This window comes from Euwallacea fornicatus, chromosome 10 (assembly GCF_040115645.1).
Source record: "Euwallacea fornicatus isolate EFF26 chromosome 10, ASM4011564v1, whole genome shotgun sequence".
In the NCBI taxonomy this organism is placed as follows: Eukaryota; Metazoa; Arthropoda; class Insecta; order Coleoptera; family Curculionidae; genus Euwallacea; species Euwallacea fornicatus.
This window is the reverse complement of record NC_089550.1, coordinates 4,784,188-4,797,211: the sequence shown is the minus strand read 5'-3', so window position 1 is coordinate 4,797,211 and position 13,024 is coordinate 4,784,188. Positions and strand designations below refer to the sequence as shown.

Genomic DNA, 13,024 nt, shown 5'->3' with positions numbered 1-13,024 from the left:
TTAAGATGGGTCCGAAAAGATCAAAACACCCACTAAAGAACCTGGAAAATCTTTTTACGAAAAGAAAATGTAATCAGCACCAGTGGTCTTGCTGTCTTTATTGACTCCCTCTAATATTAAAAATCACCAAGACCCATCCTAACTAAAACATAAATGATTCTTTTCCCATCTGCCCCCAAAAACGTATTACAATAATTATTTTTGTTTCCAGACTCTCATCGGTCTCCCTTTCGCTTCACCCCACTAATGAGCATCATAATCGGGGTTGTTTCCGCCCTTCTCATAGTGTTCCTGGTCGTAATTCTGGTGCTTAGGCTGCAGTGTACCCAAGGGGGCGACCATCGCAGGAAACAACAGCAAAGACACAAGAATGCGACGGTTACCGGTAGCAGTTTGGAGCACCGGGGGAGCGGAAGCGGGGCCACCCTGAGCGATAAAGGAGGTAGGACTTTTTGGAGCTTTTAGTAAAGTTTACTGGTGCGATATTTATTGCCTGCGGCCGTGTGGAAAAGACGCAAATATTTACCAGCAGGCACCGATCAAATATTCATGTAAGCCCTGAAGTTAAGAATTCTTTTTGGTTGGGCCTGGAATTATGAAAAAATCCTCATTTCAAACGCTACAGCTCATAAATATTTACTACCCCATCAAAGAAACGAATGTTTACGGAATGTTTTTTGCATAGTTAAGGCATGTTTCCGTGTAGAAGAACACTTACAAAAACTCGGGTAAGTAAGCTAAATGTTCTATATTAGAGAGCGACATAAAATTAAAGCTCAAAGATTGCGCGCATTATCGAAGCTTTAACTTCAGGAAAAGGTTTAGTGCCAAATGTAAAGATAAAATAATTCCTTCAGCTTATTAACATAACTATCTTGCTCATGAACTGGTTTTCTGGCGAATTACTTAGCCATGCAAAATCTCCAGCGACTCCTCAAGAGAGGGATTTGCTTAATTAGCCGTATTGAGGTCCTTTTTCCCTTCTTTGAGAGTTTTGGCAGCGTGAACTCAAATTCAAACTACCACTGAAAGGGACAGCTTTGATAATTCGAAAACAATAAGTTAGAACACGAACTCTGGGTTTCGCACTAAGTGCCGGCCCTTGTCGATAATAACTGACCCATAACAAGAAAACACCACTTGCGGGCCAGTTCGAGGGCGACAGTTAAACTTACAGGAGTTGGAGACTTTGTGTTTAACTTAGGGGGAAGTTCTAAGTTTACGTAAAATCCAATCGTATTGAATTGACGTTGCCTGCAGACCGAGCTTGTGTCTGAGTTTGTCAGCATGGCTGTGTGGAAGATTAGGAATTTAAAGAAAGTTCATAATTGCGTTAATGCGTTGATGACCTCTGCCTAGATAGACGAATTCACCGAAAATTTACAGGGCCATATTGTCCTGAAGCCAAGCCTCGTTTTATCACCCCAAAGTTAGTCATTTCTAAGATCATTAACCCTTTATAAATGTTCTTTTTTTCGCACATATTTCTCTCGTTTTCAAGATATAGCAATAAATTCCGTTTCTTTTTTCTTTCCAAAATAATGCACAAACTGTAGAACATAGTTATAGAGCGATGAGGATTACGAGTTGTTAAACTTGTTAAGTATGTTAGGAGCAAAGCGAAAGTTTCCAACCAAGCTGCAGGCGAGGTCAGTAATTTCATCCAACGAAGTAACATGCTTTGCGTTCGAGTACTCTACAATAGTTTTTCTGCGTCTCTTTGATGACATTAAGCGAATAAGAACTCTTGGAGCCAGATGACCATAGACTTATTTAAGACTAAATAATGCTAACAATGTTCAGAGATAACGTTTGCGTCAGCATGTCGCAGCACTGTTAAGTAATAATATTACGCACGATTTGGAGCTTTATTATACACCCTCGCCTGCAATTATTGATTTTCCGTTATGTTATTCTCACGTTATTTACGACTTACTGGTATGGGAGTTGAAAAATATTTTAATGCACACAGAGTCAAGAACACTTTTTAGGTCAATTTTATGCACCACGCCCAAGCAAAAGATGTCTGAATGGGACCTTCTAAATACCGAAAGATGCAGGTATTGTTCAAAGCGGAAAGAGCTGCACAACTTGAGAAGTAATGAAATAGTGGTAATAGATCTCGAAAGTTAATTTCCGAGACAAGAATCAAATTCTAGAATTTGATTTGTTCTCCGGCTTATAGTACATTTTCTCCATTTTACCACCATCTATTTTAGTAGAGGAGTTTGCGTTCGTTTTGGACTAAATACTGTACTGTTGTACATTATGTACATATAGATTAGCTTCCCTAGAGGCGTGAAGTAGACTTCCAAATTCCTGCAGTATACAGACTTATAAATGGTTAACATTTCCATTTTGCTGATTTAGCCAACGGTTAAAAACAAGCTTGACGTACAAAATACTATCAACTCGTTAGTGTATTCTTGCATTTTTTATGGACTCATGTGGACTGCGTATCGATTGAGCAGCCTAACAACATGCAGCACAAAATTAACAAGTACAATTATAAAGTGTTTGTTCGTCGTGTTAAGTAACGATGATTTTTTAATGCCTTCCGCTGTTTTTAAACCCGTAGTGTAAGCAAATAGAGTATAATTGAGTAAGAGTTTTCGCAAAATCATTGGACCGCTTTAGGACTCTTTTTGGCACGGGACTGGTTTTTTACAATATAAACAAAAAGTTTTTGATTTTTAGTGCAAAATTTCCTCACTCCCAAACTGAAATTTGCACTAAATTACATAAGCTTCAAATCCTCATTGGCAGCCCTGGTTTCTCAGATGCATTAGGATTATCGCAAAACTCACTAATAGAAAATGTTCTAAATAATATTTGTTCGTGCTGAAAATTCATTGTAAAGCACCTTTATCGGCACGATAAGTTCATAGAACCGATAACATAAAGGCAACACATTTGCCAACTTCATTGTTTCCATGGGAACTACTTTCCAGGTAAACTTATCAATACTCGATTACTACTCAGTCCGTGATCTACCGGCCCCGAAGCGCTCAAAGCGAAAATAAAAAATGGCAGCATCATATAGAATCATGACGGACGGTACTTGTCTCTTTCCAATTCAATTATATTCTACTGAAAATGATCTTTTAGAGAGAAATTAACTCTCTTTTAGGTGGAAGTCCAATTTCCAAACATGACTCCAGTGCAGGAGAATGCGACAGTGACGAAAAGAATCCGGATATAATACCGCAACCAATAGACGTAGACGAGAGCTCGGATTATTCCAGGAGAAAGCAGCATGTATCCACAATCGAGACCTCACCCAGTAGAAGCTTGTTGCATCAAGCCGGCAATTCTGGTTACATGGGATACTGCACTTTAAGGAATGGAATGCCCATGCATGAGTTAAATGCGCAAACGAAAATGGTAAGGATAAAGTTCTAAAATTGCGTCTCTGAACATTCTTTTCAGGAATTTAATAAAATTTCCCGGCTAACGAGATGGATAGCATTAAAATCCTACCTTTTCTTCCATCCATCCCAGCATCTCCCACTTGCAACATGTTAAAGTCCAATTCAATAACGATATGCATTTAGTAAGTGCACAAACGGGCAATATTTATAAAATAACATCCAGCTTTTCCATTAAGCACAAAAATGACGAAGCATCAAATCCAAGTTAAAACCTACATAACAAATGCCCTTTTATTCGTGGATAAAATGGCCAATTGGCCTCGGTTTTCGGATCTTCCAATACGTGACCAAATATGCTTTCTTGGATTCAATATTATTCGTATAATAATATACTCGAACCTTGATCCAGATATTTCCTTTCTGACTCGACTCCAGATGCCCTAATACGTGTCGCAGTCTCATCCTAAATAATGCGTCATCTTTAATTCAGCATCGCTGCTGGAACAACCGTATTTTCCAAAAAATAAATTCCTAAATAAAACTCCAGTAGCCATATATAAAACGTACGTCGAGCAACAGGCCTTATTAGAGCAGGATGACGAGTGGTCTTAACTTATAAGGGGACTGTCACGCTCTTTAAGATATAGGCTTCCAGACTTTTATGTTTGCCCGGAAAATTTATTGAAGTCACATTTTATTTCCGAAAACTACTCGTGGGAATGATCCAATTTTTTTATGTCCTGTAGATTCCTGGTCCTGCTCAAATGATCCCCTACAGCACGACGTGCACCCTGCCGCGGCAACCTCCCCAACAGTGGCAATACGGCCCTGTCAGTCATTTGCCTCCAGGGATGTACCCGGTGCAGTATCGGGGAGGACCGATTGCGCAACAAAGACTGAGATCCACCCAAACCAGGTGAAATTAGCAGGAAATGTGTAGGCGCAATGCAGACTCTTAAAAACCGATGTCTGGTCAATTGTGGCACCTCCTATTGCCTGCACAGACAAGGTTCAATACCAATACAGGTTTCTGTACAAAACCAAGTGCGACATCTGCTGGACAAAATGCAAACATAAGAAAGCGAGCACTATTCTCATTGAACAAAGATATAAGTGTCGTTGGTTATGATTTTATACTCGCTTACTTCAGTTTGCTTACATTACGCAGCGCCCTCACAAAGTGATCGATCTAGTCGAATGTGGCTCCCAAAGTATAGAGGGCGCACGTTGCAACAACTAGCCCCTAATTGATTGTTTTGAAAATATTTCTTTTCGATAGGGAACCACCTATAGCTCTTCAACCATTGTCAATAGCAACTGAAGAGGAACCCTCTCCAGAGACTCCGCTTATGGCCAACAAAAGGGAAAGCACCGTTTGACAAATGACTGAGTTATAAATAGAGTTGGACGGAGATTTAGTTTAAGTGAGCCGACTATTGAACTAATTGTATTTATAGTTTTAAGAGAAAGTGATACTTTTCAAGCAAGATTATGAGTGTTTTTATTGGGGTGGTGTCTTTTTGAAGCGCGATATTGGAATAAGTTATCGGAGGTGCTGCCGAGGTATTTTGATTGTCTTAGTGATTTGAACTATCCCTTTTGATTATTTTAGTGGGTACATTTTTTGTTTGGAAATTATTTCGAAAATTACTTCGCAAACGGTGTGTTATGAGCGCCCGCATGTTCGAATAAGCCTGAATGAAAAGATTGTTCCTATCCTGCTTCGGTATTATTTTGAGTTTTATTTGATTAATGTTGGTTTAAGCTAAGTCAGGTTAGAAGCGTCTAAATAGTGAATAAATTGAATTTGTCTTGGCTTCAAAGCCAAGAAGCATTTCTATTTGGTTCTTGTTGTTAACAGTTGACGGCAGGTTTCATCCCGTCGCAGGCCGCGCACGTACGTTCACTTCGTCGATAAAAAAAAAACTTGTCTGGATATTATAAAGTTTCTTCAAGCAGTCTACACAATCAAAATATATCTGCGAAGAAATCAAACTTCCCGCAGTCACAGAGACATTAACCCATGTTCTCACATAACAATCGACCTTTGCAATATCACAAAAATAGACTCAAATATGGCCATTATGTTAAAAATATGGATCCTGGACCAAATCATTATTATGACTAAAGTTCTTACAGGCAAAGAAACATTATTTCTATCCTCTTCTAGAGTAAAAAACCTACCTTAATACAGGGTCTAAACTTTTATTATGTATGAATGTGTCTGGACTGTTCTTGGATAATACGGTTAAATTCCTATTATGCAAGTTAAATTTTAAATAAGCATAAATGCAATACAAATAGAAATTGCTTGATACTAGCTAGAAGTATTGCAATATTTGCCATTCTTCACTGCCAACGTAGGCAAAAGGGGGAGCTCAAAAGCAGGTCATGATTTAACTTAAATTTTATATTAAATGAATATTTTTGTTGAAAATAATCGTTATTTTATAGTCCAAGATACTTATTGTTGATGTGTTGTGGCAATGTGAAAACCGTTTTCTGAAAGAAACGCCTGTTTTTAATATATTGACATATCGTTCGTGTACTCCACAAAAATGAATTAAATATTCTAATTACTGGCATAATAAAGATTTCTTTTATCGTTGAAAATATAGTTTTCCTGATATAGTACCTATATCTATATTTAGCAGTTTTTCAAATTCTCTAATAAATATACTAAATAAAGAAGTTTGAGTGTGATGTGGGTTTTTGATCACTAAGCTGAAATCGATAATGTTAAAATTAAGAAATGAACTGTTTCAATATTTATATAGGACATTTATAAATAGGCAATGTAAATAAATCTGTAAATAAAATTTGTACTTTATTAGCTAAAATAATTAAAGTAAATGTGATAATATTAAAGAAATCATTGAATATTGAGAATTTATAACGACGTATACTTATACATATTATGATAACAAAACTCAAATTTATTTTCCGTTCAAAAACGTAACGACCCTCATGCATTTTCGAACATAAAACTTTCAAAATTCCATTCAGTTCTTTTATTAACTTTTGGTTGCAGTCAACTATACCAAGAAAGTGTAAATATGGTTGTACATTATTGTGAATGACAAGAATATTCTCTGCCTTGTAAATACGACCCTCGAAAGTGTTTACACGCCCGAATATTTTTTTGTAACTAATTTATGTACAAAGTGTATCTCTGTTGTTTTATTAAGATTCTTAAAAATATTTCAGAAATTTAAAATATAAATGTACAATTAATTTTTGTGTTTCTTTCCTCCTCCTTATATCTCATGTAACCACCGTACGTTCTTAATTCCGTCAACTCTCCATCTGAGAAGCGAGTGGTAAATAAACCATGTCCAAGGAAACTGAGCAATTTCTGCGTTTGGTTCAAGACTCATTTTCTGTAAGAGTGGAATGTGTAATGGTTTCGCGCAGTTAATAAAAGAAATCCTGAGTTGGTCGGTTGCAATTTCAAATACAGTCAATGCAAAAATCACTTTTGATTTTAAATCGGCATTGATAAAATCCATGCTGGACAAACGGGTTTCAGGAAGGGAGTCCCATCTATCCATATCTGAATCTTCAAACTAATATCCTTGCGTTCTTTCGCAAAAAAATTAAGTTGCATCAAGCCCTAGCATTTCTTGTTTTTTCACTAACGATTTTATTCTCAAAAACATGTAATTAACGTTTTTATTCTTGTTAATAACCATCTGAATGAAAAATTTTAAAATTCGCTTCTGAGCCTTCGTGTGAGATTTTTTCGCCAAAATGCATTAGTAAATGATAAGTATTTTCCACAAAATGGCATTTATCCGATTACAATTTTGCCTAACATGTCTTAGTTTGACCGTTTTCAATGCGACCGCATTACTTCAAAATTTTCTGATTAATTATAATCACTTTACTACTTTTCTGTAACTACCCGATTTTTTCCCAATATGATGTCTTAACAAAGTTTTAATGCACATTTTCGAGCTTAAAGCACGCTTACTACGAAACTTCCAAACTCGTAAGAGATTAGACAAACTTATTAGCGCTAAACAGTTCTCAACTGTACCCCAGTGTAGAGAGTTAGGCAAAACGTGCGGATTTTCTCTAATTTCCTGCCACATATTGGTACCCAAAAGGAGTTCCGTAGTTCAAATATTAAACGCATAAATGATTTATTCCCAACATTTACTTAGACGTTTATTATTCACAGTGAAGTTTTATTTACAAGAACATTTATTATTCAAAATTAATGCGCCAAATTGACAAACAAACAGAAGAGAGATTAGTGCCCACGGGAAAAGCGTGTTTCTATCTGTAATTAGGAAACTAATAAGCCCAATACTAAATATAAAAATACAAAAAGACGTTAAAGTAAAAACGTTACATTGCAATATGCTTACTTACAAGAGTAAAATTACATGATTGCACTCAAGAGTATTAAAATTACAAGGAACTATTACGACACCTCGATAATAAACACAGTTGAGCGTTAACCAATTGAAGGATAATATTATCCATTAGTGCATTAAACATTTTCGCCTTAGGGCTGCTTGACTGCAGACAAAGGTACCATCTCAGTTTTGGATTTGCAGCTATGTCTATTGTTGGTCGTGTAGCGATAGATGTAGGTGCTGTTTCTAGCAAAACGACGATCCGATTTGTTGAAGAGATTGCACTGATAGAAAGCCGATTTGAACTCACGGCGGAATTTACCTGGAAAAAAGTAATTTATTAAGGATTTTACACTGATCAAGGAAGAGAATTCTGAGCCATTCAAAATAGGTTTTAATCCAAAATGCGCCGAGGTAATATTTACAAGATATTTATGGCGTTATTAAGAGTCGCTCTCGACATTAATTTGTGCGCCTCTCTAAGGTATTATAATTCTTGCAGGGCCTAAATGAGCCTGAAAGTGATAAAGGCTTTAAAACCACATTATTGTCCACAGAGTAACGTAAGTTTGCTAAGGTAAAATTTTAGACTTCCTCTATTATAATATTATCCCAAAATTGATCAAAGTTATAATTAAATAAACGCACGTTCTAGGAAATGGGGGAAATCTATACCCAGCGTTGAAAATATTACAAAAGGCCGTTTTTTCACAAGCAGTGATAATTTTAAGCCTATTCATTGACATTTTTTAAACAATAGCCGTAAATCTGAAAAACTGCAAATTGGTAATCAATTACTTGAATCCCAAATATTGGAAATTAGCGGATAAAAGTAATTTGCTTTGAATGGCCATGAAGCTACGTAGAAGAGTACCTAGAATTTTTGTTGTATTCTATTAGAACCGCATTAAGAAGGGTGCAGGGCACTGAATTTTTCCGGCTTGCCCCGCTCGTGACGTAAACTTCCCATCTAATATGAAAATTGTTAAAATGCATCACATTTTTGGTAACAGATTGAAGATTTTTAGGCCAAATGTCTCAAAAAGTTTACGTATACATCTTAAAGTAAACTGCGAATATCTCCTGAGCATCCACCCCCCCCCCCCCCCCCCTCCCGCCCAACGATTCGATCCCAAGAAGCACTCAGGCGAGCAAACATTCTATAAACTCAATATCTATCTGAGTAAATAAAACACCCAGGCCCTAGCTAATCAGAAAAATGGTTTTGTCAATCTCAAATCACAACTGTGACTAACAAACAAACCCCCAAAAACAAAAACAAGCTCGCATTTTATCCCCAAAGCACATGAAACTGACATAAAACACACAAAGAGTAGAATTGTTTCATAAATCCCTAGAATATATCGAATTATTTGCATACAAATTATTTCCCTAGTTCTTCACAAGTCCGCATTGGGACGTTGGTTAACAGTAAAATCTCAGCAAAGAAAATAATTCAATTTGAAAGTTGTTAGAATTCAAAAGTTTTACTACCCAACCCAAGGTTTGACTGCTTGAACTAATACTCTGTAAACTTAACTGAGCGATTTTAATTTGTTATACCTAATAATTAGATAGGGCGGCTTTTTGCATTTTTGCTTGTTTTAAAGTTTGCAAAGCTGCATAAATCACAGACTTAAGGTGAGCTATTAATTTAAAGTTTAAATCGCGTTACATGGTGCAATCAACACAGACTCGCAGTTTTCTTTCTAATCGAGTTTGATGAGTTTCCAGGCAACTTTAAATTCTCCTTATTATACTTTAACCTGTTTGTGCTAAAATTATGGATCTTTTCCATCTACATCAATGCCATTTGTTGTGTCCCACAGGAACAAACAAACTGTAATGCCAATCCCGAATTTTCCATGCTAACTTACAACCTGACCCATAAAGTTTATCCCTGACAATATATATATATATATATATATATATATATATATATATATATATATATATATGTATAAGTATATATACATACACACACACAAATATATATATATATATATATATTTTCCAACACCTATTCCTGCCTGTGGGAAATTTTAGAGCCAAACTTGGTTATATTTCAGAACTTATCTAGAAAAACACTCTTTGCTTGCAGGAAAAGTGATACTATTTACAAGAGAGGAGAATATCGCATTTATCCTTCTTGCAAGTTCTGAAAGACAATAAATTTTTATTTCCAGAGTCACGTGTTTGAGCCACCGATAAGGCCAAAGTTTAGGGCACACTGTGGAAAGTTTCCATCCCAGTTGGGTTATATGGGAAGAATAATTGTGCCTTATTATCCTGGCCTCGAGCAGGCTGATGATACCTAGATTCTCGTTAGCTTCTCGAAGTTGGTATTCTGTAAAAAAGCCTTAGCCGATCTGTTTGCTGTCGCGTCAAACTAGCTTCTCCAAACTGTATTGGAAACTTCCAGGTAAGTTGTCATTACGTTTTAAATAATACAGGAAAAGTGAAATAAGTCCCGTATATACAGGGTGTCCCACAAGTGTTTCATTATATTTCAGGGGGTAATAGTACATTGAAAAATAATATGACTCCCTATATAAACCATATTCCAATAATGCTTCATTAAGAAGATACAGGGTGTTAAACTTAAAACACACCTGGAATATTTCAACGTATCAGAGTATCAATGAACAGGCGAGCTCAATTATGTATTGAACAAAATGGCCACCAATTTGAACAATTTCTATAATGTTATAGCAAATTAATAATATTTAAAACAAACTTAATATTATTAAAACTATTTAGAGAATATCGTGCATATAGACGGTATTCAATTTTTTACTGGCAAACGATACGTCGGACGAAAGAGTCAAGTGAGCATTTTTCTTCTAAATGAAATTAAACTTCTAAAAATAATTTTTATTTTGATAAAAAGCAGTGGCGCACCATGTTTTTCTTTAAAAATGTGCTGAGAGGTATCCGTACGCACGTCACTGGTGAAACGAAAAATAGCCCTTTTGCATAAATAAATGCGTCTACATAAACTCTCAAAACATACCAAATTTCACTTACATATCTCAAACGGTTTTGAATATATCAATAAAAGTTAGATTTTTTAAGTAAAGTTTAACACCCTGTATCTTCTTAATGAAGCATTATTGGAATATGGTTTATATAGGTAGTCATATTATTTTTCAATGTACTATTACCCACTGAAATATAATGAAACACTTGTGGGACACCCTGTATATAATTCCATAGAGATTTATACCTTATTATTCTGTCCTTTACACGTCGTCAGAAAACACAATTAAATCAAGAAATTTCATCAAATTTGCAGATCAAGGCACGTGAAACTTCATTAAAAGGGGCATCGGCTTGTAAAATAATATATTCACGTGAATTTAGTTTAACTAAGACGTCAGTTCGTATTAATAAAGTCAGTGATGGAGTGACAAAATCGAAACGTTACCAATCAGATCTGACTATCCCATCTGAGAAACAGATTTTACAATTTTTTTTTATTTCATCGGATAACTCAGGAACTACAGCGAAACTTCTTAATATCGAAACTTTATTTAATCCGCGCCATATAAATAATTGCGGAACTTTGCCATTATTTAGTCGACTCTGTATCTCTTATAATTTTCGAGATCCCGCTAGTTTAAGTTTGATGCATTGCTTTATGCATTGAAAATAAGCAGATTTTTGATGCACAGTAAACCTATGGATTGAGTATTTATAATGTAAAGTTCTGATCGAGAATAAATTTTGAGGTGCTGCCTCTCAAAAAAATATTAATAAAAAAAAGAAAAATGCAATGCTTAACATGCTTATGTTAGAGTAAACGTCATAACTCCAACTTTCTTAAATATTTCTTTGTAAGATTCTCTGAATTCTTAACGCCCTCTTCTGACGACTAAAAACTTTTACTGCATACTTTCTATTTTCATACATAACAAATCCCATTGTCCAATACTACCTTCGAAATTTCCATATTTAGTTTTCATGACATCAAATTGAATAGACTTTAAAACTACTCTCATTCGGTAACATATAGAGTTGCGATCAATTCAGGTTAGTTCAAGTTATGAAAGGATTATATGAGCAATAAATTGAGAGAAGCAAGTAGAGAAGACACTCGCCCCCGTTGTAAAATGTATTGGTTCTAAGACATGTTCTAAACTGACGAGGGAGAGGGTTTTCTAATAAAATAGGTAGATGAAGGATAGGAGTTTTCGAATGAGAAAAAGCTAACCTCTCCCTGAGTAATAGTGGCGATTCCGTTAGAGATACGAAAGTGAAGAGAAGGAAGGAGTTTAATTGGTATTCCAAAGAATACCAATCTGACGCTATGCAAGTAAGCAAAACCGTCTTTGTGCCCAGTCCACATGTCGGTACATAGATTTCCTAATCCTCTCTAAAAAAAAAGGTTAGTCAAGATTAGGTAGGTCAAGTAATTTCGGAGTCAATACCAGAAAGATTCATTATATACATTATTAAAAGAGCTTTTATTTACACGCTCCATAACAAAAAGGTTTGTTTCTAGTACTATAGAAAACTTTGGAAAAACAAGAATTACCGATACCTGACGGCTACTTTTTGCTCTGTATTGTGGTACAATGAAGATTTTTAAATTTTAAATTACTTGTAAAACAAAGCACCACTTACCGCTCATAAAGTTGTAAATTAAGGGATTCACTGCGCTGTTGGCATAGAGCAACCAATGACACAACAAGAAGAGTGCGCGGTTAACTTGAGTGTGGTCCAACGAATCCCTGCGAAACAATATAATTGTTGTTATAATTATGAATAAACAATTATGCATAAACGCGATGATATGGCGAAATTTATTTTAAAGAAAAGACGGGTTTTCCCTGGGTTCCAAGAAAACTTGCTTTATGGCGAAACCCGTCGCTTGCTGTAACTGATGGATATCTAAATTCTCTCTAATAAGGAATTTAGACATAGAACAAGTATATTGAGATGGTATGTTTAAATATAGTCGTGTGGGTATAAAAAAACGAAAGGTTACGATATTCAATACTCAATAAAGTATTAATGTGTTTAGCTTTTCTTAAAAAAAAAATTTCACCAATTTTCCTTAGAAAACAATATACTTTCTTTTAGTTTTATATTTATTTTATTGTTACTTTGAACCAAAAATAACCGAACATAACCAGAAGCATAATTCTGATAGAAGCAATGGCTGGCCACAAAGTTCTTATTTTCTCTAATATGTATTAAATTATCCTACAAATAGAGTTATCAGTAGTTTGATTTCAGAGCTCTAAGATAACTTTGTCTAACAGAAGTATTTTTGAAAAGAAAATT

General features: G+C 35.4%; 2 protein-coding genes across 10 annotated transcripts in view; one reads left to right on the top strand and one right to left on the bottom strand.

Moving 5' to 3' along the window:
* LOC136341689 (nephrin-like) overlaps positions 1–6,605 on the top strand; it is a 218,784-nt gene extending 212,179 nt beyond the window's left edge. For all 3 annotated transcript variants that reach the window (XM_066286918.1, XM_066286920.1, XM_066286921.1), the window contains exons 14-17: positions 212–442; positions 3,131–3,384; positions 4,118–4,287; positions 4,651–6,605. In XM_066286918.1, the coding sequence (XP_066143015.1) occupies positions 212–442; positions 3,131–3,384; positions 4,118–4,287; positions 4,651–4,750 (755 nt within the window). In that variant the 3' untranslated portion in view covers positions 4,751–6,605. The remainder of the gene's footprint in view (positions 1–211; positions 443–3,130; positions 3,385–4,117; positions 4,288–4,650) is intronic.
* Positions 6,606–7,512: 907 nt separating this feature from the next.
* The window catches only part of LOC136341690 (orexin receptor type 2-like), a 62,989-nt gene continuing 57,477 nt past the window's right edge, over positions 7,513–13,024 (bottom strand). For all 7 annotated transcript variants that reach the window (XM_066286924.1, XM_066286925.1, XM_066286923.1 and 4 more), the window contains 2 exons: positions 12,362–12,468; positions 7,513–8,057 (listed from right to left, as the gene is read on the bottom strand). In XM_066286924.1, coding sequence (XP_066143021.1) covers positions 7,885–8,057; positions 12,362–12,468 — 280 coding nt within the window. In that variant the 3' untranslated portion in view covers positions 7,513–7,884. The remainder of the gene's footprint in view (positions 8,058–12,361; positions 12,469–13,024) is intronic.